The sequence below is a fragment of the Neolamprologus multifasciatus genome, chromosome 17 (assembly GCF_963576455.1).
Source record: "Neolamprologus multifasciatus chromosome 17, fNeoMul1.2, whole genome shotgun sequence".
Classification (NCBI taxonomy): Eukaryota; Metazoa; Chordata; class Actinopteri; order Cichliformes; family Cichlidae; genus Neolamprologus; species Neolamprologus multifasciatus.
Window position 1 is genome coordinate 21,338,830 of NC_140455.1, and position 26,215 is coordinate 21,365,044.

The window sequence follows — 26,215 nt, forward strand, 5'->3', positions numbered from 1 at the left end:
TAAAAGCCAGACTTCGAAAGAAGCCGCTTTTCAGCAGCAGCAGCAGCATAATAAGAGATCTGTGAGAGTCACAAGTCCAACACACACAGTTTAATTCAATAAGAGGAGATTCATCGGTACGATAAGAAGTTCTGACTTTGCCAACACAATCTTTCTCCTGTTTTTTCACCATCCCTCCTTCCCACAGACGTCAGCAGGCACTCAGATTAAAATAATAACCTCCACTCAGACTTTTCATATAAATAAATGAACAAAGATAATCTTTCATTCATTGTTTAGTTTTAGAATTTGGCTATATTCAGGATTTTTTAAATGATCACACTAACAACGACGCTTCTGTTTACTTTAAATGCCTTTTTCTCTTCTTTTCCCCACTTTCTCTGTCTGTTGTTTTAATCTGAGTTTGGTCGATTAACAGCATATCTTCCTTTTTTGTTTTGCTGGCAGGAGGGTCACCGTGCCGCTGCTCTGTGTGGCCTCTATGAATGCTGAATGTGGGTCATTTACAGTGCACTCTCCTCTCGGCCCGTTGGTATCTTGGTTTGAGATCGTCCGCCTGGATAAGGACAGATAAGCGCAAACAAACACACACCAACACACTCAGGAGTCTGACGTTGAGTTCCACCCTGATGCAGATCTGTGTTTTCCTTTGAAACGCCCACAAACTGAGCAGAAAAATTACTTCCAATGGGCTTCAGTTTACCCCTTGATGCTCTGCTCCTGACTTCTGTGCACATGTACAAGATAAAACTGGGGTTTATTTTGTGATAAAATAGCTGCAGTCCTTTCTTAATAAAGTGTTGGGCTTGGGTTGGGTTTATTCTAGGCTGACACTATCAAACGTTGGTAATTCTGTAGTTTTTTTGTAACTCTCCACTGGATAAACATTAAAACATCAGCTTCATCTTCAAGATAAGATAAAGAAATCTGCTGGGAAGCCGACTTTTTGGACAATTCCAATTCTAACAACCTTGTTCCCGAGTCAAAACATCCTGGCACCATATTAAAAGCTGCAGGCTCAACCTTATAAACCAGCAGGAACCACTTTAATGTAATTTCTAAATATACAGGTGAGTTAAAGAGAGTGCTGTAGAGAGAAGAGATGAGGATAAAAGGTCAAAGTCTACAGCCACGTAAAGTGGTCACAGAGTACAGTTGGCAATGGATCCAATGGTTCGAAGTTTAGATAAAAGAATAAGAAAAGTGAGACATTTAATGGCTGATTTAAAGACTGTGTTCAAAAGCATGAAACCCAAAACATGATGAGTACATGTATCATTAGATCTAAATTATTTGGTAAAACAGAAATCCAGACATAGAAAAAAGGCTGAGAATCATCCACAAAAACACAGGAGCAAAGGGAGGCTGTAAAGAGGGACACGAACATACACAAGAAGGAGTGAAAAGGAAGAAGATGACATATTTATACACTGCAGGCAGACTGGGGGACAAACAGGAGAGGACTGAGACACTGAGACACACAGGAAGATGCAGACAAACACTGAATGAAGCCATAATCACAACACCAGTGACACGTTAGCTCATCGGGCTCACTACAAGTCACGGTTCACAGGTTAACCAACTTAGGTTAAGATACAGTAGATTTTCGTGCATTTGTGTGCATGTCTGTTTGGATGAATGTGTGTGTATGCTCGAGCATGTACACTTATTTTTAACCCATGACTTGTATTCAAACTGTGAAGCAGGTAGCTGTGTGTTTTGAAAAGTGCCATACAAATAAAGTGATTCTTATTATTCTGGCACCAATCACCCATGATGCTCGTCTCCACCCTGCCTTCACGTTCTTCTTTACCTCTCTTGTGTACTTGTCTGCTTGGATGCCTGACAAAAGAAAGAATCCCAAAACTGACATTAAACACGTAAGCAGAAGCAGCACATAGAGAGGCACGCTGAGCTCTTGCTTTGTATTCAAATAATAGCTTGAAAAGGGAAAAAAGGTCAGTGCTCTGTTAGTCGCAAACATAACACGGGGTAACAAGAGGATGGATTCACTGTCAAAACAAGTTTTACCTGCAGGATAAGAGAAAAAGCAAACCACAAGCAGTGTCCTTTGGTGGCTGTGTCAATAACAGAGTTTGAATGGGTTGTGGTTAATGTCCCGTCACGTTTTCATTTTTATTTTCTCTTGCTGTGGGTTAGATTTTCATGACCTGGTTAGGTATAGAAACAGATAATGGTTTGGATCAGAACAGCACACACCCTGCACACTGAAAGATGAGCTTAGCCTGTGCGTTTAAACTTGACGACACCAACGCCAAAGGACAGACTGTGATGCCTGCAGCTTGGATAAAACAGCAATATTTGACACCCTTGGAATTAGATCAGAGTGGCCAGGCAACAGTATAAAAAAAGCAGTTTATATGTTAGGGTTGGGTAGTTTGGGCTTTTTCACGGATGGAAATCACTTTGAAAAGATCACTTGCATAGGGGCTGAAACCACTAAAAGCAGAGATTTTTATTTATAAGAAAAGCATGTTATTTGTAATTTGCGACCTTTACGTACCTTTTAAAACCTCTCTGAGATGCATTACCAGAAACAGTCCCCACAGAGCAGCGCGGGGCTCAGGTGGTGTTCTCTTTAACTTGGTCTAAAATGCATGAGCTGCACAGTTGGCCATGTCAGGACACGCTGGGAGGCAAATATGAATGAAATCTCTGGGACTCGTCTGTTGTTGGGTCTCTAAGCTGTCGACTGGTGTCCTGTTTCTGCAACAGGCAGCTGATGATGGGGGAGCTTTGTCTGTCAGACCAGCATCCGACTGTGGAGTTAATCCTGCACAATCCACAAAGATTACAGAGCGACGCTGGCTGCTACAGTTCACCCCCCACTGCCTCCATACTGTCCCTGAGTTTCTTTGTCTCTGTGTTTATTGATTTAAAACCCTCATCATCGTTTTTAGACTGATTTTCTTTGCATCACCTTTGGCTGAAAAAAGGTCAAATAAAATATTAGTAGAAACCATTAAAAATAAACCCCTTATCCTTAAATGTAAAACAATTAGAGCAATTCTTACAAAAATAAGTGAGAGATGGTTTTCTGTAAACTTGTTAGTTAAGAATTGTGAATTTAAAAAATAATCAACAGTCTACACGTGTTATCGTGTTATCATTGACTTCCAAGAAAAATGAGCTATTAGCTTTATTTTAACCCAAAACCAGATCAACCACAGGCCTCAGTAACAGAGGCCTAGAGACCGGTTAGTGAATATTCCCCAACTGGTTGGTGAGTGCTTGCTGGAGGTTGCTGCCTGTCTCTAAGTGATTTCTTTCTAAATACTACACAAAAACCTCCTTTCAATCCCTTTGATCGCTAACAGATTTGCACCCTACACTTAACTGACACCTTCCCTTACAGCTAAACCAGACCAATCACAGCGCAGTTGTTACTGATATTTAATATGAGCAGCAATACCGCGGTTATGGATGACCTGTCCACAGTGTACCTCGCCTATGATAGTTGGAATAACGTCCAGTCTGCTCCAAGCTCCCCAATCGGATAAGTGGAAAAGCAACAACTTGATTCATGCCACCACAGACTCCTTAGTTGCTTATTATGCAAACATATTTTATCTCAACAGGTTTGACCTTTTCTCAGGCTCTTCCTCCATCTCCTTGTCTCTATCTGTTTCCAGGTAAGCCTTCAGATCCGTTTGTGTTTTCTTTAACACAATAGTTGTCTGATTAGAGGAGAGGAGCCGAGAAAAGGGAAGATTAGGAAAGATACACGAAGAGGAAGAGTGGGACGATAAGATGGGTTGTGATGATGTTTGTTTACAGGGACAACTGCATGAATCCAGATGTGAGATAAGGACAGAGTGGCTGAGGGATATCCTGAAATTCAAGAGTCTTTCATTGGCCTGTGAGAAGAAACACTGAAGCAGCTATGTTTTTAACTGACTGAACAACTGCTTACAAGGAAAAAAAGGAGGAAAAATTCGGCTTTGCATGATGAAAATACTTTTTTGACGTTTTGTTTCAATGCTGCACTTAAATGATTTGGCTTCATCTGGACTGCCACGATACCCCAACAAGGTTTAAAATACTGTTTCAGAGGTTTAATGTAACAGTAAACAAGTTTTGGATGTTTATTCCTCCTTTTTCAGTGATTTAGAAGACAGCTGTGATAGTTCCCTGGTATCCGTACGCTAACTGTGAATCTGCAGCCAGGGAGACAGTCGGCTTAGTCTAGTCTAAGACTACAAACAGGGTAAAGCAGCTTGCCTCCGTGCAACAATCCAACTCTTAATCCTGTCTGATTTACACAGTAAATCCCGATTCAAGCATGAAGCAAAATATCATTGGAGACACGAGCTTCTTATATTCCTGATATCTGAGTGCAGATTTAGTGAGCGAGCATGCGAGTGAAGGCCTCACACATGTTTTATTTATATTATTCTTTATCTTTTTGTGCCGGTTTATCATTGTTTTTCTAGTTTCTCCTGCTTTGTGTCTCTGCCATCATGTTTAGCTTAGTGTTTGTCTTCGTCTCTCTGAGTTTACTTCCTGTTTTACTTTGAACATGAACGTGAACCATAGTTCAATGTGCTTCCTTCCCTGTTGTTTGTGTTGGCCGCATTAGATACAAAGGGGTGGCATTGGCAGAAAAGCCTGTGTATAGAGAATCTACACAAATGTCCAAAAGTGCTTAAACAACACAACTTTTTGTAGACAAGTGCACATTTTATAGCGGTAACTGGGCTTTAGCTATTTCTAGCTTTCTGATTTTGAAACTGATTTTTCCACCACATAAAGACTCGTCTAAGTTTTGTTTTAACTTTCAGATGATTGAAAAAAATAACCTTAAACAGTTGCTAAAGTTATCATTTCTCCATTTTTAACACAGGGTATTAAATCCATTCTGTAAATTGAGGTATTCTAAGTGTCCATAAAGACGATTATCATTTATGCTCGGCAGCTAACGTTTTTTGACTGGCAATTTGTTCCCAGTGATTGTCATGCCCAGTTCCAAAAGATGGCGATGATGAAAACTCATCATGAGGCTTCACAACACGACTTTGCTCACCAGCGAGTAACATCATGGTTGCTTCGTCCGTATTTATGCGGTCTGTGATTGTGTGAGGTGTCCAGACTGGGGGCCATGGGCACCACACACTAAAGCGTGCTCCGCCTATGTTTTGAACTCCTTGTTCAACATTCAGTCAATAACATAAAATGGAGTAGCTATTAAAATTTAACAGTTTGAGTGGCATTTTATTTTCTTGAAAAACAGAATGAAGTCTGCATACTCTGACTTTTATCTTAAGTGATAATACTGCAGTAAAAAAGGTGTGTGTGCTGTTTTAGCTCTGCTGAAAAGTTGTGTGGAGGTGAAACGTCTAGAATAACTCTGAATAACTTCTTTTTTTTCTGTCTCAGATGATTTAGTTGTTGCAGTTATGAGCTTTATCCACATGTGTTTGTGTGTGTCCCACCCCAGCAGCTTCTGCTGAGTTTCCACATTTTGGTGCCACAGTGAATATGTGAGTTTAACATTTTCCATACCAAGAAACATCACAACTGTTGAGCAACTGTTTATTCATGTCCAGAAACACACAAACACACACTTCAAATGAAAAACGGTTACAGTTTCTCAGTCGTCTGCTGTCTACATAAAATTGTTTGGCACTGTCTGTTAATGAAAACGTCTCCACAGTCGACAGACTCAGCTTTTTAGGAACTCATAAAAGTCATAAAACTGTTTGGAAATGCTGCAAGTCTAAATCCTCTGCTCATACTACAAATGTTGAATTGAATTGCATATTAGGATTTTTGAAGATCGTGTCACATATACGGTTCCATATCTGCAAAACAGTACCAATATTTGTCTATTGGTTTGGACTAAAATATAACAAAGTGTCTTTAGTACGAAAGCCAGAAAAGGTTCACTTGCATCATAGAATCCTTCAATCAGCAGATACGTGAATACTTACACTTCTGTCAAATTATATTTCATATAGTTTTATCTCATTTACTTCGTTCTACAAGTTGAAGACAAACTCTTTGGCAATTTAGATTAATGCAGAGAGTGTTTTATAATTCAAGTGTCCAAAATATGTTACCTGAAATTCTTTTTTTTTTGTTTACAGCTGTTTGTGGAAGTCTTTCCTCTAAATGATTATGGTAACCACTGGTTACTGGGGAAAATGTGTATCCCCAAGTGGCTGACAGGTGGTTGCTGGAGGCTGTCACTAGAATAAGTCACAGAAAGGATGCTGCATCAATAACCTCCCTGAAATTGCTTTTGTTTGCTAGCACTGCTAGACTTGCCTGTAGTTTACATGAAATTTGATAACTATAAACAATGACTGTTTATAGTTTTTACAGTTTCACTACTTTTGAACCAATTTCTCCTAGCGAATGACAGCAACCTCAAGCAACTGTGCACCAACAGGTTGGGGACTCATCAACCAGTTAGGAAGGCTATGTTACTGAAAAGAGAACTGCTCATTTCCAGGTCTATATATTTATATTTTATTTTTGGACTCTGCCAGAGGAGCTTTACATCTGCAGATCTGCAGGATCCTTAATTATCCCTGACACAGACACAGGAATGGTCAGGATATACAGGTCTCACCTGCTACACATTTCATCCTTTAAAAGTATTAAGCTGTTAACCAATTTCTGTGAATCTCGCTCTAACTAGTATCTAAAGTCTGCAACACTGAATTATAGTTTAGTTTTGTCCTGACTGCAGGCAGGATAATGTTCACAAAATGTGCCAATACACCAAGACAGTAGTAAGAGCCGTCAAGGTCAAAGCATAAAATAGGATTTCAAATACTGCTGTGTTTCAGGTTAAAGCTCAACTGACAAAAGACAGACAGAGAAACAGAATAAAGCCCCAAATTAAGTAGCAGAATAAACTCTGGGAGGAACAATGTAGAAAAAAGAGCAGAAACCTTTTCCCATGCTGATTTTACAGCTGCTCTCCACTGGTTTGGCTTGTGTGTGTGTGTTTGTGTGTATTTACTTTAATGTGACCTCACCCCGGCTCTAGCATATAGCTGTTAATGAGCAACCATAAAACTCAGAGGGAAAACCCATTAAAATTCCTTCTTTTCTTTTTTAAAGTTGCCTTCCTAACTTTAAAACCATTACCTTGAGTTCTTTTCCCGCTCTCCTTCCTACTGAGTTACAATATAAAACCCTTTCAAATAAATATTTGCACACTGAGATTCATGCTGTTTCTCACTGTTAACTCTGACTTTGTGACGTTGTGGCGAGGACTACAGTGCTGTGAAAGTGTTTGCCCCTTCCTGTTTTCTTTGCTTTTGCATATTTGTCACACTTGTTTCAGTTCATCAAACTAATCTTAATATTAGGCAAAGACAGGCTGAGTAAATACAAACTACACTGTTGAATCCAAAAATCACTTAAATAGAGCCCGTGTGACAAAGTGAAGCAGACCAACACATGAAGCCATGATCTAAAGAAACAGCTGAAAAAGCTGAAAATCACTGACATCCATGAGTCTGGAAAGGGTTGCAAATACTCCAGTGAACCATGGTGGTGGTAGTGTGATGGCCATGAAACCATGAATTCTGCTCTCTAACAGAAAATCCCTCACCATCAGTTCATGCCCTGAAGCTCAAGCACCCTCAGCTAGTCCAGCAGGACAAGGATCCAAAACACACCAGCAAGTCCACTTCGGAGTGGTTCAAAAACAGCAAAGTTAAGGATTTAGAATGGACTAAAATCCTACTGAGATGTGCTGGCGTGACCTTAAAGAGATTGTTCATGCTGGAAAACTTTTCTGTGTGGATGAAATAAAACAATTTTGTAAACACAAGTGGGCAAGAATTCATCTGCAGCAATGCTAATCGCCTCATACTATTTCACACCCCTAGAGACCAGACATGGTGTCTAACATGCAGCCTGCTAAATGATCTTTGCAGTGTTTTGGGAGGTTTTCTCTTTACCTTATAATATGAAGCACCTTGAGGATTTAGGCTTTTTATACAATTAATTAAGCAAAACAAAAAAATACCTTCTTTTGCTGAGAGTTTTCGGTAGAGTTGGGTAGGTGGTTCTACTTTTCTGGCACACTTGAGATCGAATTGAGCTTCATGTGGCCCTGACGCAACTTTCACTTAACGCTGGAAGTCCTCCTCCTGTGTGCAGAAATATTTCCCACGGTTTCCAGCTCCTCTAAATGTCGGCTTCATGATCTGTAAACAGCTGTTAACTGCTGGGACTCATTTCAGGGCCAGAAAATCTGTTTTTTCATACAGTGCCATATTGTGTCTGAGCCACTACGCATCTGCTAATTGTACAGTTTACTATGAAATGCAATCATTTTTCTTTCTGCTTTGTTTGTGGTTATTTTATTAAGACAGCGGGAGTCACCAGTAATGATCAGGGACAGCAGCACAGGAGGAAAAGCTGAAGGTAATGATAAGAAATCAGTGTTCCCTATCATTAATGGTCTTTACAGTAACTCCGGCTATTTTCCTGAAAACCCAACGCAGCAGTTAATGTGACATCAGGCCCCAATAAATTATCCTCCACTGACTGGGTGGTGTTAAAGAGGCTCCATTAGAGCCAAAGAGAAAACACATGAACAATCATCCCCCTTCCCGACTCCTCGTTCAGTCTCCTTCCCTGTGCTGTCTTGGTTTCCTCTCGTCTGCCCATGTTTGTCTTTCCCAGCACAGAGGAAATAGACCTGATTCCCTCTTTCTCCCCATCACTCATTAACTGTCTCCCCCTTCAGCTAAACCTATCACATGGCAGGACTATAACTGGTACACATATTGTACGGCCTCTCCAGAGGAGGTTATGTAAATGTTATCTCCGGTTACTAAAGTTTAAAGCAATAACGGGCTTGTATCTTTTGTCAGTTTCAAAAATAACTAACGTTTTGACACCCCTGCAGTTGACTGGAACGCAAACCCGCAGATGTTTCTGCAAAAGTTTTACTGAATAAAAATCAAATGCAGGAGAATATAAGTAATAATTTTCAAAAAAATGACATTTGTATTGGAAAGTGTGATAAAGGATCGCAGAAAGAGGTCCAAGAATAACAAAAGATACATAAAAAAAAGAAAGAAGAACCATTTTTAGGCCTCAAGGGGGAAAAAATAACTTGTTGTGGTTGGTCGATATTTATTGTCTGTTAGATTTCTGTTATAACTAGAGGTAATTTAGGACATACGTGAATCTACTGTACAGAAAAAAGCACATAGTGACAGTTTTCACTTCTATGTTTTATAGATATAAGCTTTATTAATCCCATACTAGGGAGATTTCCTTGTTACAGCAGTACAAGGATTATAAAGTGAATCAGTAAAGCTAAATTAGAGATATTATCAAAAACAATAAAAATAGAAAATAAAAAAGACATAAAAATAAGATACAACAAAAAGAAATTGATACGAAAACTCAATAAGAAAAGAAATCAATGAGTAAAGAGTAAATTGTACTATGTACAAAGTATACTACATAGAGTAAAATACACTAGAAGAATTAGCTTATTGAGTTGACCGTTTACCTAATTAAACACTCAGTAGTTTAACATTCAACTTCGAGTGTTTCCTCTCAAGCTGTTTGAGTTTCGCGTGCGGTGTTTGCACTGTTTTTGATGCCTGCTGACCTTATTCTTGATACGCTGTTCTCACGGGACGCTAGTATTACACTCTTGAGTAAATGCCTCCAAACGCTGGCTGGCTGCTGTGTGAGATCGCTGTCACTGTGATAACTAACACAGGTGTGTGTATGTGGGTTTGTGTGTGTAGCTCAGCTATTGCTGACAGGCATCCACATACATCTACACTTCCAACTCCAATAAACATTACAAGAGCGAGAACCCGGAATAGAAATCTAATCTGGGAGGGCTGTTTTATTCCTGCCCCCAAAGAGCCAATCAGCAGCTCTAACAGACATGATTCACGACAACTGCAGCTGTGTGGTAGTAGAATGCAAACTTTGGATGTACCAAATCCTTGTGGCTTTTTTGGGATTATTTTCATTAGCTATGTGAGCCAATTTAAGTTAAAGGTATAGCATACATACATACAGGTAGGTGGCTGTTTTTCTGTACCTGTATCTATGTTTGTATTCAGCTGTCCAGGGTGTTACAAACCAGCTCTAAATGATGGATAACAAGTGACAGTGAGATAAGATAAAGATTTTCACTGCTATGCAGATGACACCCAGCGTTATCTATCCATGAAGCCAGATGACACACACCAATTAGTTAAACTGCAGGAGTTCCTTAAAGGCATAAATACTTGGATGACCTCTAATTTCCTGCTTTAACATTTAGATAAAATTGAGGTTATTGTAGTCAGACCTAAAAATCTTAGAAACATGGAGTCTAACCAGAGGCTTACGCCTTGCGGCTTTACCTTGTCCTTCAGTAAGACTGTGAGAAATCTTGGAATTTTTTCTGACCCGGATGTGTCCTTCAATGTGCATATTAAACAAATACGAAGGTCTGCTTTCTTTCATTTGAGAAATATCTCAGAAATTAGAAATATCCTGTCTCAGAATGATGCTGTAAAATTAGTTCATACATTTATTACTTCTAGGTGGGACTACTGTAATTCATTTTTGTCATTGTGTTGTAAAAGCTAACTGTCTCCAGTTCATCCATAATGCAGATTTCCTGGGAGTTTTTCCTTCCTACTGTCACTAAGTGCTTGCTTACAGGGGTTTGCTTGTTGGGTTTTCTCTCTGTTATTGGATCGTGATTTGGCATTGTTCAAAACTGCCTTGAAAGCCATTAGCCAATGAGTTTAACCTGGATAAGCTAATCCTTCTTTCTGACACTTAAAAAGGTGAAAATTTAGAAAATAGGGCTTGAAATCAGACTTCTGTGTGTAGCTTGCAGTCTCTCAGTGTGTCTGTGTGAGTTCTCTGTGGCTTCCTCGTACAGTCTTTGGACTTTAGGAGGAATTGGTGAGTCTAAATTGGCTGTTGTGTGCCTGTGAATGGTTGTTTGTGGTTAGGAAAATGCATGGATGGACCTGAAATGACGAAGAAATGACTGCAGGTTCACAATCCACAACTGACTTGATCACATACACAAAGACACACTCAGACTTCGCTACTTTCTCTAAAACACGAGAGCTTACGACTGCCTTACGGCGGCATATCACGCCGTTATCTCAGGCATTCGGTTTGTAGACGACGTCTCTGCCACAGACCTCAGACAGACAGTCGCTCTCTCACATGATTCAGCTGTCTTAAAAAACCTTACAGGCAACATTGCATTTTTGACACGTTTTCAAAAACAACAAAAAAAGGGGAATTTTAAATGTATTATTAAAAGAAAAGTACATGCTCATTATCAATCAGTGACTCAGCACACATACAATCTGTTTAACTGAAAACACATGCATGTCTGCTACACATCTGTGGCCACACACACCACAACCACACCAGAAATGTATTTTTAATAACTGACACCTAAAAGCCCACAAAAGCTCTTTACTCAGCATTACTCAGCACTATTAGAAAGCAAATGTGCTCAGCATTGGTTTGAAATTATGCTGAGCTAATCATCCTCCTCCTCGAAGAATAAACCCACACCAGTGTTGATGAACACGAGAGCCAAAACCACTCTTAGAAACACAGTGGAGTTTACAACAATGTCACTGCCAGACGGGATGTAAGCAGTGAGGTGTGACGTTGGTTTGATCAAGAACATGATGGGAATCTAAAGAGGATATAATGGAGGATGTTATCTTATACTTTGTCTTATCTATCATCCCTGATGTCAGCAGCATAAACCTTGTGATGTGCTGGATTGACCGTGTAATCAGTGGGATCAGAAATGGGCCCTAGAGTAAGAGGGCGTGAGTCTGAGGTATCTTTGCAGTATCAGCTTTCCTGCTAAAAGGCCTAACAAAGGTCTGTGTGCTACCTTCAATAAGCACCTCGAAACGATGTTGAGGTTGTGTCTCAAGCGCAACTTTTATTTTGAAACTACCACCAGCAGCAGATTGGTTATTCCACATCTAAATGTTTTCTGGGATCGGTGGACGAGTTTAAGTATCTCACGCTCTTGTTCACCAGTGAAGGGAGACTGGAGCAGGTGAGTGATGGATCGATGGATCAGTGTGGCATCAGCAGTGATGTAGACACACCAATCCGTAGTGGTGAAGAGAGAGCCAAGTTTGACGGTGATGGTCACTTTACGGAAAGGTTCCCATTCCAAAAGAACTCAATCGTGGATACCAGTGAGCATTTCCTACTGGGATGCCAGGAAAACAGCCATGACAAGATAGAGAGATTAAGCCTCTCGACTGGCTTGGGAATGGTTGTATGTATGGAGGGATAGATGGATCAAAAACTCAACAAGAGAAAAACTCAAAATCCAGAAGCATCACATTACTTCCATTTAATTCCCAGCCATCTTTCATCAGGGTGGGACTTAGAGCCAGCCATACTTCTATTTTGGACTATCCTAGAGCAGCTTTGCATCATTCACACAGTAGCCAAACATAGAGAAAAATATCTGAATCTGAACATTTAGAGCAATCTAAAGTCCGAGCTGTTTGTTCACAGGGATTACTTGTACATTAGATATATTATATCACAAAAGAAGAAAAAGCCCAATAGGATCCCTTTTTATGGATTCAGGAAGAAGACTTCATTGATTATTACACTTAAAATACATTTAAAAACTAACTTTTAGTGCTGTTATATCACAGTTCCTCTCTGTGTTCTGTTCATTTGCTGACTCATCATTAACTTATCTGTGCATATATAAATATTTATCCACTAAAATGTGGATTAGTGCATGAATACAATAATGGGAGGGTTTAACTCCATTGTATAAAATGGAATGTGACTGTTGACCGGAGAAAGACGAGTGGTTTGTTTATTTTAATAGAAGTGTTGTGATTCGAACACGTGAGTGTTTGCATGCTGATCTCTGTCTTTTTGCCAGTGTCACACATCCTGTAACTGTTTCCTATGAAGGAAATAACTCTAGCTGGCTGCACTAACACACACACACACACACACACACACACACACACACACACACACGCACGCACACACGCACACACACACACACACACAAAGTTAAAGTTATTGAAGGCCTACAGAGATACAGTTATATGGTGTTGCACTACAGCCTCATGTGGTCTGCAAAAACACTTTACAAGAACCAGGCCTCCTGCACACCCAGCTGTCTTCTAGGAATTACACACACACGCACGCTCGCACGCACACACACACACACACACACACACACACACACACACACACACACACACACACACACACACACACACACACACACACACACACACACACACACACCATTCTTGGTGAGTGATGCATGATGGGTGTGTGTGAGTGTAGCGAGCTTATATCAAAGCAGACTGGGATTAATCAAAAACAGACTCCAACATGTTTTCCAGCTCAGATAAATATCATTTTATACCACATCCATCACATTATCAGCTAATTAACTAATCACTTCATGAACTAGGTCTGTAAAATGCACTTTAGGAATAGAATAGAATACAATAGAATAGAATACAATAGAATAGCCCTTTATTGTTATTGTAGATGTACAATGAAATTGTGGGTGCTCCACACCAACTGTGCTGGAATAAAATGTAAACAGACAGCAGGAACACACAGCAGACAGGAGAAACAGTAATAAACAGAGAGTGATATACAAAAATAGGAGAAAGGCACACATTAGAGAACAAGTAGCAAAGTACTTACAAAACAAAGTTTCTTAAAACCTATATTTATATCAGAACGTTTGTTTTGTCTGATCAATGACTGAAAAACTATAAAATTATTGATCTACTTTATTTTAGGGATTTACAGTCAGTATTTGTCTTTTTTTGTGTCATTTTAAGATAATTTGTTACAGGTTGTGCTTAAAGTTTTGGCTGCTGAGCAATAATATCCTAACTTTGGTAACTACGGTGACATTTTGAAAATATATATTTGTGCCCATTTTAGTTTTAAATAAATGTTTTTCAAACTAATATTTGGTTGTTATCCTTTGGTAGAGGGCATCTCTCTGAAGATGAAAGAGTAAATATTTTCCTGTCATGCCTGTAATCTGCGAGTCTTACTCTGCCTGTACTGCCAGGTAACGAGGCACAGCACTGCATTAACACCATTAACAAAAGATAATGAAATAAACTGTTAGCTTCCTTTTTTCTCTTGTACTGTGTGTGTGGATAGCTCAAAAGTGGGAAACGGCAAACTGCACCAGCTAAAAAATGAGCCTACAGCACAATCCAGAGGTGATCAACAGCATTACAGTGACAAATAAACCGAAATTTAAAATAAAATTTAAAATAACCTGAGTTTTACAACGCAGGAGACTTTTTAGACTCCTCTACTATAACTCTACTTACATTTTGTTGTTAAATGTATGTCGTTTTTGTTTCCACAGACAAAGAAGACTTCGGAAAGGATAACAGATCACATAATAATAATAAAACTAACTACTGTTACTGGCTAACAATAAAACACTAATCTCTAATCATCAGACAGCACAGAGGGGAGATCACTGAAGTGCTGAAAATCAGGTGTGGTTCCCCTTAAACACTATTTCACCATCACATAACACTAAATAATCTTTTTTTTTTTTTTTTAAACACACTGTAGTACATATTTGTGGATAATTGGACCACAGTTACACACAAAGAGATTCTCGTGAGTTGGATTAGACTGAGCTGACTGGAAAACAAAAGCGAGAAATCCCAGTCAGAGTGTTTTGTGTACTCACGTGGAGCGGCGTGTTGTTGTTGTTGAGCTGGTCCTGGCTGACAGGCGACGCTGGAGGATGGCAGTCCAGTGCAACTTTGTCCCGACATGCAGTGTGGCACGCGTACTTGCAACCTGCAGAGAAATGACCTGATTATAGATTCATTCACTGGTAATAAAAGTATAAATGATAGGGTTAGCAGTAAGGAGCAGATATGCATACGGGAAAAAGTTTCTGTAACGTATATGCAAATGCTCTTTTGATAAGGGCAGCGTGTCGGTTGAGGTTCTTATTCTGCAAATGGAAAACAACGACATTCAAATGATGACATGGAGGAGGGACAGGTTTCAGAATAAAATCCGGTGAGATTAAACTATGTTTTAACATAGAAATGCAAATAAAGAGGAATTAAATATGACAATTTATTTTCCAAATTACCATTAAATAAAAACAAAAAGTCAGTGAGCAAGATTTGGGCTCCACATTCATAAAGGATACTTCAGATGAGCAAAACCTGTAGGAAAATTTTAAAATTACATTTTCTGGATGATACTGATTGAGTCAAATTGATCTTCTTTGCAAACTATTGGTGGCTCACAAATACAGCATGATTCTTTGATTATAGAAGTGTTTTTTCTTAATTAGAGAAATAAGTTTGGCTTTCTCACTCCGTAAAAAAAGAAAAAGAAAAATCAAACAACCATCCATTTATCCATGTTCTTCCACTCATCACATTCAGCGTGGCAGGGGGGCTGGAGCCTATCCTACAGGATGGTCCTATCGCCACAACGTGAGAAGCTTTAGAAACAAAAATGTTTCCATGAACTGAAAAAGTTTGACAATCATGGGACAAAAACACTGAGCAGCAGCTTTGAAGCTTCAGCTTGGCTGAATGAGCTCATCTGATCCTCCAGTGTTCATGTACCATTCTTATATTTTAAGGAATAAACATATGATCTCATTAATTCAGTTATCTAATTGTAGACAGCTTACAGATTCTAACACATCAATCACCAAAGCAACTAAAAACATATTTAATTTAGACAAACTGTTTGCTACAGCTTTAAAACTCCAGTCATTTGATAGAAATTAAGCAATTAGTAAGAGATGAATCATCTTTTTATCCATTTATCAAAGAAAACATGAAAATGTTTGTTCCAACAACAAAAATATAGATTTCCTCATCTTTTTAATGACTAAGTCAATCATTTTAGGGCTTTCAACTTTTGTGATTGGACATAAAAACCCATTTTAAAAAGTCTTTGCCTCACAACAGAGCTTATTAAACAATGTTTACAGATTTGTTCTCATGACACAGGAATATATAAAAAATATTTAAGGGTAAATCAACATGAAAACAAGTTAGCTGCAGACTAAATGTAGCCACTGAAGTCATATCTTACACACACACACACACACACACACACACCGAGCTAGCTACAACTGGCTACAACCCAAATGCACCATTAAAACAAATAAAACAGAGGAGGAGGGTTGTTCCTAGTCACGTCTTGTAATCAAACAAACATTATTCACTCCAACGCATCCCAACACAACCCTACACGTGCCTCGTGCGTGCAGGTGTGTGTGTCTTTAGTCCCATGATCCTACCTGTCGACTTCTTTCTCACGTGCTGTCCAACTTTATCCGACAGTTTGCACATGGCTGCTCCCATCTCCCATCTTCAACTCATACACTCACTGAAATCCTGTCTACGAGCCTCAACGTGACATCCTCCCGCACACACACACACTCGCGCTGAATGGAACCACACATGCCAACACACTCTCTCTTCTTTCCCTTTGCGGTGTTTCTCGGCCGTGCTTCAGATGCTGATGTGCCATTCTCCCCCGTTTCCCCGTCTGCCTCTCTCTCTGTTGTTGTGCTGAGTGGGTGATTTAACAGTCAAATGGAGGCCACACTGAGATGGGCACACAGACAGGAGAGGTGGAGCAGGAGGGGTGGCAGTGGTGGATGGATGGATGGATGGACGTAGGACTGCTGACTCAGCCATCTGCAGCCACTCTCTCCTCCCCTCTCTCTTTTGCTCTCTTTCGTAGCTTGTTATGACTACAGTTGGGTCGGCCTATCCAGTTTCCTGCCCATCCAGTCATCCGCCTGCCCAATCATCCACCTCAATCCCTTCTGACAATGAACCTGATCCACAGAGGAAGTCATAAAGAGCCTTGTACATCCATCCATCAATACCATTATGCAGCATGCAGCGTTATTTTTGGACATGAAGAAGATATCAACACATAGCAGGTGCTGCGTCAAACCAAACCACAAAAAAGTCAGTGCACCACTTTAAACCATGATAAAGATTTTGGTTCCGCCATAAAGTTGCATTTTCTACTTTTAATTGAAACGAAAAACCCCAGAAAGAATAAAAGATGGATCTAGCTTCTAAGTCCTAATTGCCCCTTGGGGATAAATAGTCTTTCTGATTCTAAAATTAAAAGTTACAGTGTGTGACATTTTCACCACTAGATGTTAGTAGATTGCAGATTGCAGTCAACTGGGTTCTGTTGTCTTACCCCTTCCAGTTCAGGTGCATCACCCTAGCTACGGTGTCTGCTATAGGACAAACATGTTTTAGTCAGGCATGAGAGATCAAAAAAATAAAACTTAGATTGTCCACGAGGCCGCGGCCATCTGGCTTGTTCACATTTGCCCCAGACTTTTTCCCCGTCTGTGGCAGGCCACTGTTTACCTCAGCTGTTAATGCCGGGTGAGAAGTGTTGCATCATTTTTTAGTCTGGAAGATGCTGTGAAACAGAAACAGCTCACTTCTGTTAAAATTAATTTTGTAAATTATGGCAAAATAATTAGTGTCAGAAAGGAGGATTATCAAGGGTATGTTGTTTGCTATACGCAACTCATAGATCATTAGCCAATGATGCCATCATCCCCTCGTCGTCATCGTCTTAACTAACCAATGGGTGAAGGCTACATTCATATTTTATTCTGAAATAATTAATGGCATGTTCACAGTCCTGTCTAATAGCAAAAGGTGAAAAGCACCTATTAGTTTGTGTTCATGACTTGACATGACCACTTCAACAAAGCGAAATGTTCTCAGGAGTCTTCAGTCGTTATGTATCACTCGATACTGATACTGGCTTTGGAAAATAGAACAGATGGATGAATGGAAATTTGCGTACAGGAATACCAAAAAATGTCCTTGCATTTGCAATATAACTGATAGTTTTGCATTTTTTTCTTCCTCCTTTTTTCATCATCTTCCTCTCCATCTGCCTCATCTGCTGTCTCAGGGATAAAAGCATTTCCCAGACTCCACAAATCGATCAGACTCAATCAGCCCGCTGGAGGAACGTCTCAAACACACACACATAAACTCTGTAACCTTTTCTTTTTTTCAGTGCCGATGCAGCGTGAATGGTAAAGTTTTTACACCTAACTTTAAGCCTACAAACATGTGAAAACACATTTTGAGAAAGGGCTCATTTACAGTGAGTTGTCACTGTATTAATATACAATAAGTGACTGAATTAAAGATACATAGAAACTACTTTAAAAAGATAAACATGAGACAATTTTTTAATAGAGCGAAAAATGTACAACTTTTTTTGAGATTTTAATAAGTGAACATTTTTGAGAGCTGTATATTAAAAGTATTTGTCTCGTTGTATTCTTATGAATTAGTAGTTCAGATTCAGTTGGTTAACACAGCAAATGCAAAACATAATAGAAAAAAGTCTCTCAAATATGAAAATCTTGATTTAGGAAAGTCAGATTGAGGAACGTTTTATCAGAAATTAGAAATACATTTGTTGTATTTAACGCTACTTTTCTCTTTATTTTGTCCAAAATATAATAAAATGCTTTGATGAGTCTGGACAATCTGAAACTTGACTGACTGCAGCCAAAACTACCATTTCAGTTTGGGTTTTAGCATCTTACATTAAACCTCAGCAGGGTCTCACATCAGAGGTCAAAGGTCAGAAATCCAAAACTGGCTAGACACTATGGATTTTTCACCCGTGTGTGAAAAGTGAAATGTTTTTTAGCACGAGTTCTATAATTTGTTCTGTGTGTGCAGCGAGAAGGACCATGAGGCTCCGGCTCCTTTAGCACTCATGTGCTGAAACAAACACGCACGCACACACACACGCACGCACGCACGCACGCACACGCACACACACACGCACACACACACACACACACAGGCTTACACAGCAGACATGTCAATCATAAAGTTGGGCTAGCTTAAAACATGCCTTACTTTGTCTTCCTTTGTGATTCTAACTGGGTCATTATTTATAAAATAATCTTCTTTTTTTTATTAAGACTTAAATCAAGTGACTGGGACTATAAACTAATGAGAAAAATGTTTACTTATGGCATAAGTAAACATGGGCATATAGGGCATCTGGTCGGTTGCTACAAGCCATTCGGTCCCTTACAAATGCAGTGAGAGCTTGGCCTGCATTAGCAGCAGGACGTCAGATTGTTCCCAGTGAGCGTTGGACTTTGCCTGGGTAAAGTGTTTACCACAGATTGTGTTCATAATTTTTATGGACAGAATTTCCACTTCATCCACTGCCGAAAGGTTTCCACTTTGGCGGCCTCAGGATCTCATCTCTGCTCTTTGCAGATGATGATGTTCTGTTGGCTTCACCAGGTGGTGGCTTCCAGCTCAGACTGGAGCAGCTCACAGCTGAGTGTGAAGTGATGGGAATGCAGCTTGACTGCTCATCACTTCTTTTTTACCTGTTGAAGTTCAGAGTCTAGCTGCTGGGATGGGGTTGGTATTCACTCAGCTTTGTCATGACTCTGTGCTCCTGGCTAGCTTAGCATTAGGATGCTGTCTCTGCAGGTGCTTAAAGGAGCTGAAAAATGCAGTAAAATGCGGCTGTTTCTGTCCTGGATGCAGCTTCCCCTTTACCATCGTGCTCCTTTGTGCAATAAAAATAAAAGCGATGTCCTTGTGTATTTCCACTCCTCAAAACCTGTTTAGCTGTTCCACTCCATTATTTTCCACATAAACCGAAATCAGCTTATTATAGCATGAGTGCCCAGGAAGAAGCCAAAAAACATATTTGATATATTGTTTTTTTCTTTCATCCAGGTGCTGTGTAGATAACTGAATAACTTTTTAAACACAACTGGGGACTAGTGGACTGGGAGGTAGTTGCTACTGCTCCACATCCATGGATGAATGGATGGATAATAGAAGTGACTTTAGTGCATTAGGAGTTAAAGAGAAAGCATTAACAAGGAATGTAAAATCAGACAATGCAGTTCCTGCAGAAAGGGTTAAGTATCCGGCGTGAAATATGTAGGTAGGACTACATATTGTGTCCACTAACTGCAAATACTTGTACACAAGTTAGAAGACAAAGACAGGTGCGTGAATGAGGACAGGTGTGGGCTGAATACAGCAGCCATCTGCTATCCCCTCATTATCTTTCTAGTCTTGTCTCTTTTGTTCCTGTCAACATGTCTGGACACGCGCTTGGGCGTATGTAATCAAACCTTGAGCCAGTCAGAGTATAAAAAGGATAAAAGTATAAGAAAAAAATAAAGACTGAAGAGGTTTGACATTACCTCAGCACATTCACACACACACTAATAGCAGCAGAAATGAAGCAGGGCACTGACATTTGAGGTGTGTTTGTTTAACAAGTTAACAAGTTATTTTAATTTTTGTTTCCACAGCATGATATTTCAGGTTTCCTCTTACCAGAGAACAGTTCAGTTTACTGTAAACTATAGGATAAGCTTCCACTAACAGACGAGGAGAATGGAAAGAAACTGCGTAAGAGAAGTTGACCGTGGTGAATACTGGCCACATAAATGGTCTGTCCTGTTCATCGCTCATAACTCACCAGAGCTTCTCCACAGCAGACTGACTTCCAGGCATCCAGAACGTCGCATCACTTTTGGAAAGCGATAGAAAAATCTGGACATTCTCCTCAGAGGTTTCCCAAAGTTTTTGGTAAACCCCATTGCACACACACACTCTGTCTCCCCCCCACACACACATACACTGCTTTGAGGTTTTCTGGGTTCCTGCAGGCTTCAGGTGGTGATTCATATCCAAATATAACTTGATATAATTCCACAAAATAGTCATCCTTCACTCCCATCCATGATGCGTCTCTGTCTGCAGTAACTGCTCTACTCTGGTCCCTCCTCCCAGAGACACCGTCACCCATTTGTGTTTGTAGTGTGTGTGTGTGTGTGTCTGTGTCTGTGTGTGTCTGTGTGTGTCATTAGCCACAGGCTAAAAGTGTCTTGTGGAGCCAAACTGTCACAGCGACTGAACAAACAACAGGACAGCAGCTGACACACACACACACACACACACACACACACACACACACACACACACACACACACACACAAGGTGAAGGCAGACTACACTGAAGAGGTTTGAACAATGAGCTTTGGTATTTCTCACAGTGCTTCTAAATGACTCTCTGAACTATGAAACCTCTCCACTGTCTCCGGCTCAGACGCCAATCTGTCGATTTTTATCCTTGCCTCTTTAACAAACCTCCATCTAGGTATTAATGACTAAATGTCAACTTTTTTGCTACTTTTTAAATCATTTTGATCATACTTGCATGTTGTTATTCTTATGGCACAGCCCAGTAGTAACATGAGGAAATGATGTGGAAATTAAAAGGAAGTAGCTGCTAGATATCAAATTATAAGTAAGTAATAGCTTAGTATCAACTGTAGTTTTTAGCTGAGTAATATTGAACTGAAACTTACATAATGTGATAATAACGTAGGAGTGATAATGTGAAAAAATGTAGCAATACCATCAGGCAGAAACAACTTGTGAGCAATAAAAATCATCATTTCTGTGTAGTATTTGGAAATAAATATTCTTAATATAGCAACAATGTGATTGTATTATTACCTTATAATAAAACACTAATATAGATGGATGTTTTCACTAGTTATAACACTATACTGCAATGAAGAAATTCCTAAAATCTCTCCTTTGTTTAAAGGTAATGTCATTATTATTTGCTGCTATTGCTTATTAACTGGAAACATTTTTTTTTTATGTAATAACCATAAATGAGAGCTACAAAGTACAAATATATCTGTTTCTAATATATTACGTATGTATACACAATAAAGCGGCACTATTGTGTGACATATGTTGAAAGTTTCCATTAACAAAGTCATCACTTTGTTAAATAAGTCTTTTATCTTCTTGATTAGTCATGAAATAAAAAACCTGCACTCGGCTAAGAAACTGTTGTGTGTTTCCTTTTGAGCTTGTGAAAATGGGGACAGTGTAAACAACAATAAACAATTAATGGGATATTTTCATTTGTTGGTATTCTGACAGCTCTTGTAGCTTCATATGGAGTACGGATGTCAGCAGCCATTAGCCTGAGTGCTTCATCTATTGGCTAATGCTAAGTAAGCTATAGAGGCACTTGGCTTCTTTAAAAGGAGCTCTAGATCTGAACAAGTAGACAAAAAAGGAAGAACGGTGGGTTAAGCCATATTTAAATGTAGAGGACAAGCTTGAACTGAAGGATGCAGAAGCTTAACAATAAAGAGCCATTTAAAGAAGAAGAAGAAGAATCACACTGAGGGAGGACAAAGTGCTGCTATTTCTATTCTGTCACATCAAAAATAGAGAGCAAACTGACTGGAAACAAGCTGCAGCCGCCTACAGAAATCCCTTCTACAGAGCCGACTAATGAATACACACACTAATGCAACATTAAACCCAATCAGACAAAGATCCCCGGCTCTCTTCGGTGGTTCCTGTTACTTCGGAGAAAGAGCCATAGGATGACAGACCCACAGGAAGAGAGAGAGAGAGAGCGTGAGCTAAACCGCTTTTATACAGAAGTTGAAACAAGGACAACACGTTACCTTTCTGTAGCTCATTTCACTTTTCCAACTGAACCAGTTATTGTTTAAAAAGCATAAAATATTAGAGTACACTGGAAACTCAAACATTTTAACAGACACAGAACAACTATGGACAAATCTTTGAGTGTTGTATGATGTTTTAGCTAACTTTTAAGCTAATATTGACTCTTTTCCATGAATCCTCACCCAACAACAGAAACAGAGAAACAATAGAAATCAGTACAGTGAAGTTTATTTTTAAATACTGGTTTCTTAATCTGCAAAACTGGTCAAGTTAATCAAAGATAACCAGTTTATTTTTTAACTTAAACGGGGAAAAATGTCACAGAAACTCTAAATATTTAAATTTAGATTAGGTTAAAATATTGAGCTATTTAAACTCTTTTTTTATATTATAAAACTTTGTTTTTTATTATAATGCAGTTTCACATTTCTAAATCTTATTCTTTTTACTTACTTTATTATTTAGATTAGTTTTTATAGCAATAACATTTAAATGTAAGGCCAAATGGACCCATAACATTGCAATCAGGAAGCTACAGCATAAAGGTGACATGAAGTCTATAAATACTCTTTAAAATACCAACCTCTTCCTCAGCGAAGAAAAACCCCAGCAAGGACTTGGCATTGTTTCATTTACAGCCTTGTCATGGTTTAATAATTTTCTTGGAAGTTTCCTGGAAATTACTCTATTGGTACCAGTTATGGGTGTAATGGAAAACATGTGAACAGTGATTCCTGTTATATTACCTTTCAGCAATCATTATCATCACAATGATCTTCAGTTCTCTCTTATGTTGCTGATTTACTCTGACAAAACCATGAGCATGTATTCCCCAGTAAAAGCTATAATATTTCAATTAAGTCTTACCGAACACTGTGTTGTGCGAAAACTTTAATTTCAACATTCAGCTGAAAAATTAATCTTTGAAAGAAATAACTGAACCATGCTCTTGCAAGGCTTGGATGCCTTATAAGTCACTGTTTCTGTGTGTTAATAAGTGAGCGAGTGACAGATACGGATATTAACAGTGCTCTGTAGAGGATTGCAGGACAACTGCAAGGCATAATAATGTTGGTGGGAGGTGGGGGGTTGTTAAAATTTAGGTGAAATCATGGGTCTGTAACAGACTCTGTGAGTGGCTGCTGATAGAGAAAAGCCATAGGCACAAACACAAACTCCATCAGCATGGCTGCACACTCATTATCCATTAAATGTAGACTAATGAAGTTAAATAGCTAAATGGCGAGAGATAGAGTAGTAAAACAGTTTGCTTTGTATCTGTTGGGTTTCTCAGATTTTTATGCAGTACAATATGTGGTTTAAGTATAATATTACAGAAGAATGCATAGATGCATAATGCATATTGATATTAAAATCAGGCCTACTGAGGGAGTTTGGGAGATCTGCAAAGCATATTTATTGCTGCAGTTAGTGTTTTAACACTAATTTTAATTTTATGACGCTAACAAATTAAACATATGATCTTTTCTTTTCATATTTAGTTGTTTTATTTTATTTATTGTTTTATTTACTTATCAGAATTGTTTGTGGTTGTCCCAAAGTTATAAATGATACTATTTAAAGTAGCACATATTTTCTTAATAAAATCTGAGTGAGTAATGTTAGCTAATCAGAATTAACAGGTCAATAGTTTTATAGCTAAAGCTAGCTAATGTCCTTCGATAATATTTTTTCTAGCATTAAGTAGAAGAAAAATTGAAAACATTGTGAATAAAGGAATAAAACAGAAAATGTCGGATATTAAAGGCCTTCTATGTGAGACGTTTTCAGCTAACCGGGATAAATAGATCTTGAATTTGTTAATCATAGCTAACATTAGCATACTTTAGCTAATAGCTAGCCAGTCTACTATAGGAGAGGAAAAATATAAAAACAATGATGATACTTAATTGAGGATGGTATATTTTATAAAATAAAAGGTGTTTATTTGACTAATGCAAACTTTTTTCTGTCTCTAACATTAATTATATCATTGATATATATACAGATGGGCAAATGAGTATATTTCAAATATCTTCACATTTAAATTGATCCATCCTTATAAGATGAAGTAAATGAGTACAGTGAGAACAAGGTGAATTGTGGTTTAAAATTGGAAACCTTTCAAAAATCAGAACCATTTGAGTCTCAAACTCCTGAAAGGGTTATTAGGTACACCTGTTCAGCTTCTCTTTAATCAGCTATCTAATCAGCCAATCACATAGCAGCAACACAATGCACTAAGGCAACTCCTACCTGCTGATGCTCAAACCAGCTTTAGAAAGGAGAAGAAAGATGATTTAAGTGACTTTGAAGATGTAGTGTCTGTTGGTGCCAAATGGGCTGGACTGAGTATTTCAGAAGCTGTTGAAATAGAGTTCACACAGAAAATGTCTGGAAAAAGATAAAATCCAGTGAACAGCAGTTCTCTGGCCAAAAATGCCTTGTTGATCTCAGAGATCAGAGGGTGACTGGCTTGACTACTTTGAGCTGATAGGAAGGTAAGAGTAACTGAAATAGCCTAACCACTCATCACAAAGTCTGAAACTTTGAAGCAGATGAGCTACAGCAGCAGAAGACCACACAGGGTGCCACTTCGGCCACTTAAGGAAAGGAAACTGAAGCTACAACTAACACAAAAATCACCAAAATTGCACAACATCAGAGTGGAAAAATCCTTCTGATGGGCCCGATTTCTGTTGCGGCATTCAGATGTTATAGTCAGGATTTGCTGTAAACAACATGAAAGCATGGATCCTGCCTTTTAGTTCGAGCTGTTGGTAGTGTTATAATGTAGGGGAGATTTTCTTGGCATACCTTATTCCTTCATAACAACTGAGCATTGTTTGAATTCCACAACATAACTGAGGTTGAAACAGAAACTGAAGATCTGACAGAAAATCTTAGTCATGACACGTTTTATCATTTTATAAAATAAGTTAGGAATTTCTACAAGGACGATTATGTAGTTATGCAGTACAAAGGGTTAATGTATTTGAAGCAGATATTCAAATATTCAAAACTTCCATCTAATTTCCATCGAAAAACAAATACTACTGCAACCATGTTTGGAGCTCTACACATTAGGGAAGAAGAAATTGTTTCTAAGGTTCCTATTTCTATTGTTTGCTCGACAGAAGTGGACACACAGGGAGGTCCAGAGTTTGCCCTTGAGGAGTCACCCAGTTTTCATTTACACCTGAACCGGTCCTTCTGGATGCCAACATGCATTCCAGCGCTGGGCTTCTTTCGTAGCCCTGCCTATTTAAGTCATCACCAGCACAGAAACAAGGAGCGATTACTATACATATCAGATGGCGCTACCTGAAAATGCTGATGTCACTGATAGAGTGTACCTGTTCATTCAAATCAGTTAAACTTCCCTAAAAGACCTGATGAACAACTGGTTCATTGTTGACTGTAAAAAAAAAAAAAAAAAAACACAAAACACAAGCCAAAAAATAACCGAACCGCAAAACGGCGAAATTCTGCCTACAGTGCTGAAAACCTGCATGTTTCTTTCATTTATCCACATAAATATCATGTAGGATTGTTGCAAATGTTTTACCTCTTTGGTCAGCAAAATAACAGACAGTATTTCCCAAAGCATATGTATATGGATCATA

At 38.9% G+C, this 26,215-nt stretch overlaps 1 protein-coding gene across 1 annotated transcript in view; it reads right to left on the bottom strand.

The window, feature by feature from the left end:
* rassf3 (Ras association domain family member 3) overlaps nucleotides 1-26,215 on the bottom strand; it is a 70,818-nt gene that overhangs the window by 42,742 nt on the left and 1,861 nt on the right. The window contains exon 2 of the mRNA XM_085136749.1: nucleotides 14,732-14,844. Within this exon, the coding sequence (XP_084992875.1) occupies nucleotides 14,732-14,844 (113 nt within the window). The remainder of the gene's footprint in view (nucleotides 1-14,731; nucleotides 14,845-26,215) is intronic.